The sequence below is a fragment of the Macadamia integrifolia genome, chromosome 8 (genome assembly GCF_013358625.1).
Source record: "Macadamia integrifolia cultivar HAES 741 chromosome 8, SCU_Mint_v3, whole genome shotgun sequence".
Lineage (NCBI taxonomy): Eukaryota > Viridiplantae > Streptophyta > Magnoliopsida > Proteales > Proteaceae > Macadamia > Macadamia integrifolia.
This window is the reverse complement of record NC_056564.1, coordinates 22,737,915-22,743,293: the sequence shown is the minus strand read 5'-3', so window position 1 is coordinate 22,743,293 and position 5,379 is coordinate 22,737,915. Positions and strand designations below refer to the sequence as shown.

General features: G+C 37.6%; 1 protein-coding gene across 1 annotated transcript; it reads right to left on the bottom strand.

The window, feature by feature from the left end:
- Positions 1-1,868: 1,868 nt before the first annotated feature.
- LOC122086808 (uncharacterized protein At2g29880-like) lies at positions 1,869-3,727 on the bottom strand. The gene is made up of 3 exons (XM_042655761.1): positions 3,579-3,727; positions 2,590-2,926; positions 1,869-2,499 (listed from the first exon to the last, which is right to left on the bottom strand). The coding sequence occupies exons 1-3, from the start codon at positions 3,725-3,727 to the stop codon at positions 1,936-1,938; spliced, it is 1,050 nt and encodes a 349-aa protein (XP_042511695.1). The 3' UTR covers positions 1,869-1,935.
- Positions 3,728-5,379: the final 1,652 nt, after the last annotated feature.

The following is a 5,379-nucleotide window of genomic DNA, read 5'->3' as shown; positions in this document are numbered from 1 at the left end:
GAAAACCATTATTACCCAAATAGCTTAAGTCGAATGAGACATAAATAAGAATAGCTCCATATCAACAACATGGTGTTCACGTCAAATATGAAAGCCGTGTTTCCTTGCCATATGAAATTTGAAATGTTTGAACAAAAATATGATCTATCATAATAACATAAAAGCATGAACAAGAATAAATTCAAGTATTGAAATAATTCTTAAAGTATTTATTTATGAACTTAAGGGCATAAATTAGGTCTTCCAACTTAATTCTTAACTGCTAAACATGTCCAATTACTTTAAAGTTTAAATCCAATCATCAAAATGTAATCATGTGATTGGAGCCATTCCGGGTTTAACAACTAACTCATTTGCAATCTTTTTCCTAAGATCATCCATCTGTCTTCTTCTTTCTGCTAAGCTTATACTAATATGAGCCGGTGGTACATAATCTTGAATTTCTTCAGGCTCCCGATTCCACCAATTTTCACTAAACTCCTCAAAATTCTTGTCTGCAATTTCTTCCTCCCGAATGAAGTTGTGAAGTGCACAACAAGCAATGACGATGCATGTTTGGGTGTTCAGTGGAAAACATGGCATTTTGTTGAGAATTGGGAAACGCTTCTTCAAATAACCAAAACTGCACTCTATGACATTCCTAACAGAAGAGTGTCTATTATTAAATAGCTCTACTGCTGTCCTTGGACGTCTATTCCTATAATCATTTAGATGGTATCTTTGTCCTTTGAACAACGTCAAGAACCCAGTAGTAGATGGATAACCAGAATTAACCACATAATATTTACCTGGCACATAAAGTGAAAAGTAATGAATCAACACAATATGTAAAATAGATCATAATCAACTGGTGAGGTTAATATTTAGAATGTACCAGGTGGAGGATGAGGAAATTCAAATTTAGGGTTATTCAATGCCTCATTGAATACTCGACAATCATTTGCAGAACCCTCCCAACCAGCGTACACAAAAGTAAATTTCATGTCAAGGTCACATGCACACATAACATTCCAGGTCGTTTCTCCTTTCCTTCCTCTGTACGGTATTTGTTTGGGTAGAGGTACAGAAGCACTAACATGAGTGCCATCAATCGCGCCAATGTAGTCCTAGTACCAATACATGGATATTCATCAAATCAAACCACTTATAATCACAAAACAACATAATCATTGTTTTAATTATAAGCAACATACCTTGAAGAAAGGATAGAGCTTTGGTTTTTCAAGAATCTATTTAGGGCAACGACTAAAGTTTGGAGGTTTGATATTCTCCTGTCCCAGTAGTATGAAAGCACTTAACACTTTCTTAAAGTGTTCACCTATAGTGTTAAGAGAACGCTGAAAATGTTCTGCTATGTCTCTATACCTATCATTGTGACTAACGATAGATATAAATATTTCCAACTGCTCATCCACTCTTAAATATCGACTATCTTCCAACCAACCACATTGTCGCATTAATGCTTCAAGGTTGAGGAAGACATGGCGTTCCATTTTATACTGTTCATAGCATCTGTCTACATGTCCGTTTAGAACCTCACTCACTCGCTCTGGTCTTATCAATTTACTATCTCGTATGGGCTCTCTAGTGTATAATGAATCACGTGCTTTCATCAACAACATCATACACATCATGATTTCTGCATCAGTGTCATCCCTTTCCATTTGTTCAATGTGTTCCCTAGATGCGATCATTCTTTGATCCATTCCTATAATATAAAATTAGAAATATGCAAACACATCAAACCATAATTTTGAACAAATATCCAAGACATCAAATACTACAGTTAGAAAAATAAGTCAAGACACAGTCATCCATAACATCTTAAAAAGTGAAGAAAAACATAGCAAACCATCAAAGTTAAAAGTAGTGCCAAGGCACAATCCAAGTAGAGTTATCAATCTATCTAATTAAAAGAACTTTTCAAGAAGCAAACTACTGAAGGGTACGAAGGAGTATTGACTTCCGATGAGGAGGGCAGGAAATTAATGCTTCTCTCCATTGCGGGTCAGCCATTAACTTCCGAAGTGCTTTCTCGTATAGTGCTTCATCTAACTCATATCCTGACTCAAGCACCTCCATGGCCCTAGTAATCCCGTACATCTGTTCCACATTTTGGGTTGAAGCAGTGGACATGCTCGCATCTCGTTCTACCCTTGATTTACTCATATCTTGAATTGCCTTGCATGCCATTGACCAATCATTAGACTTGCTCCTCCTCCTTTTCGCATTTGGAGTCCTATCATGCCTATGCTTAGTAGCTGGCCTTTTTTCCACTGCTTCAGTTTGAGTGTCACCTAATGGAGTAACTTCATCAGCAGAACTTGACTCATCACAAGACTCAATCATTTTCCTAGCATCATCGGCCCCCATAGTTTCCAACACGGTTGTTTGAGTCCCACTTCCTTCGTCGTCTGCATATGTATCACCAAATACCATACATAGTTCTGGCCATTGTGGTAGTCCGTGCTTCTTAAATCGTGCCCAAGTAGGGTTATCCTAATAAAGAAAAAATACTCATAATCAACTACTTGAATTGATATATCCTGGCATTTCAAAATACTCAAATTAAATACAAATTGAGCATACCTTAATATGCAATTCCCAGATGGATTCATCATCAACAGTACAAGTTCTTGAAGCAGTATCCCAACCAAAACCAGTTGTCTCCAATAGCTTCTTAAACTGACTATAATCCTGCCTCAGTTTGTTCACTTTGTTCTTCAACTGTACAATGGAATAGTTGACCCCAGTTTTTTTTTTTAAGTTATTGGCAATGTTGTTCCAACCAGCTTTATTAAAAGTCGAAGTAGTCCTATTTCCTTTCTTAACTTCCTCTACCATCAGAACAATAAGGGTGTCTACATTTGCTTGGCTCCCTTTTGCAGTCTCATTAACTGCTTGTGTTGAAGTTGACATTTTCTCACTATTTTACCAAAAAAAAAAAAAGAACATGAATTTAAAATCCAAATTGAAAACACTGATTTTCACCAAGGCACCCTAACCCTTAATTTATGAAACTCCTATGACCTTACTCACACAGGGCTTTCAAAGCCCTTCAAATGAGGTTTTGAATACATATTGGGCTGTACTAAAATGAACCAGTGGCATTCACAAGAAAACTAGCAGGAACATGAAATTTTTAGGCATATATAGTAGCAACAAATGGCTATTATGTGTAACTAAAAATATATCTTGTAGACCACCATAAGTATCCAACAAATGGCCATTAGGTATTACAAAAATTTATTGCATCTTTACTAGAATACATATGTACTCGCTATAATTGATAAAAATCTGAACATCAATAGATTTAAAGAGTTAGCTTTGATTGGCTAGGTGAATTCAAACCCCTTCTTCATCTCTTTAATTTTAATTATTTAAGATTGCAATCTGAGACATTCTCAAGACCTATCAACTATCTTCAAATAGTGAACACCATTAGTCTAACAATGACCACCATCCAAACCAGATCACAAATCACAACTGCTCTTACTACAAAAAGAAAACCCAAATTCCAAAGCACATCCAATGGAGTTCATATGAAACGGAACCAAAATAAAGAGGCCTACTTGTACCTCTGTGGCCATTGCCGAGAAGAGAAAGTAGGAGACGATGAAGCCGAACTACTACTCTCATTCTCACTTTCCTCCCCTGCCTCTCCATCGTTGTCACTGATAATGTTACCATTGCCATCTTCACCTATTTCTTCATCCAAACGATCCATGATGAAACGCATGATGTTGCAGAAACCAATAGCGAATACAAACCTTAAAATGTTGAGAATTTATATATGTCGTTTTGCTCGAATTTCTCGAATCCTTTCTGAACTGGAAAAAGATGTGGGAGCATGTTTTAAAAACCTTCTGAAAACAGAGAATTTCATTACATGCTCGTTCATCCATTGGTAAGTTTTTTTTTTTTTTAATTATTTTTAGTTTCTGGCTTTGGAAGACATTGTGTGGCTATGGAGTAAATTTTACTAAAACAGGAAGAAGCACCAACGCCGCGGAGGTGGGAATGACTTGTTCTTTTCAATCTCTCTCTCTCTCTCTCTGTGCCTTCGTACGAACTGTGCTAAACATTTTAAGGGATAGGTGTCTGGATTTAGCTCCGTGAGAAGTACAGAAAACTCGTGATGAGGATAAAGGTGTCTGGATTTCAAGATCGTGGATTCTAGAATCTTGTTGTGAGGCTATGGGGGTTCCCAAACATGTATTGTATAAGATGAAACAGAATAAAAATAAACCAGTAAATTTTGAGATGATTAAACACACCAAACCAGCCTTTAGATTCGGCAACAACCTAATAACTCTGAGCCTCACAAGAAAAGGATGAACTGAGATTAGAGAAGGGAAGGGGGCGTACCTCTGAGCAAAGTTCAAACCCTACTGAAGTGACAGAAGAAACCTCACAGATCTTGTGCTTCTTCGTGCACAAAGGAGTCCAAAACCCTCGACCTGCTAAACCGTAGAACAAGAACAAATTCAGGGGGGCAGAGGGAGAAGAGATCAAGAAAGAAAGAGAACGAGAGTGAGAGAAAGAGAAAGAGAAACAGAAAGAGAAAGAGAACGAGAAAGAGAAAGAGAGAGAGAGAGATCTTGTAATACAGTTTCTCGTCCACGGCAGGTGAAGAAGCTTCTTTCTCTAGATTCTCGTTGACAGCTGGAGCATCCACTTCCCGCTTTGGTTAGGCTCTGCTTCTCTCTTCAGGATTTCCAAGAAAGAAGAAATAGGGTTTCCACATAATGGCTTACCATTTTCTTATGTTTTGATTGCAAATTTTGGTTTTACCCTTTCGTACTTACGTGGGAACCTTCATTCTACGCCTTTTTCTCAAAATAGATTTTGAGTCTGAGAAGCTTGCTTTTCATGCTTCAAAAAATGGATTCTAAAACCTAAAAAGTGCCTGTTCATTTCAAAAAAACAAGAAATTGAACCGGACTTACCATACAACTTTTACCCCATTTTTGTTTCAAAAAAATGAAAAAATGATAGAATTGATTTTTTAGAAGATTACAATACAGAGCCTAAGAAGCTTAAAAAACTTTACCAACAAAAAAAAAAAAAAAAGAGCTTAAAAAATAGGAAAGAAAAACGAGCAAGGAGACCTAATCGGTCTCTTAAAGATAGGGTGCGGCGGAGGCACCGACATCTGCGACGACGAACTTGCCCTTTGACCTGCCTGTTGCGCGGCCCTTAGCCTTACGATCGAGGAGGGCTTTTCGATCCTTGTCAAGCTTGAGCTTCGTGATGATGACTTTCAAAGGGTTTATGCCAATGTTGACGGTGGATCCGCTAACCTTCTCCCTGGTGATGCGCAATACTTGGATGACCCATTTGCTATGGAACACCTAAACCATCTTACCTTCTCTGCCA

Coding starts and splice junctions, on each gene's coding strand:
- LOC122086808 (XM_042655761.1), bottom strand. CDS start 3,727: ATGGATCGTTTGGATGAAGAAATAGGTGAAGATGGCAATGGTAACATT. Junction 2,927..3,578: donor TCTCGGCAATGGCCACAGAG/GTACAAGTAGGC, acceptor TTGGTAAAATAG/TGAGAAAATGTCAACTTCAA. Junction 2,500..2,589: donor TCTGGGAATTGCATATTAAG/GTATGCTCAATT, acceptor TTTCTTTATTAG/GATAACCCTACTTGGGCACG.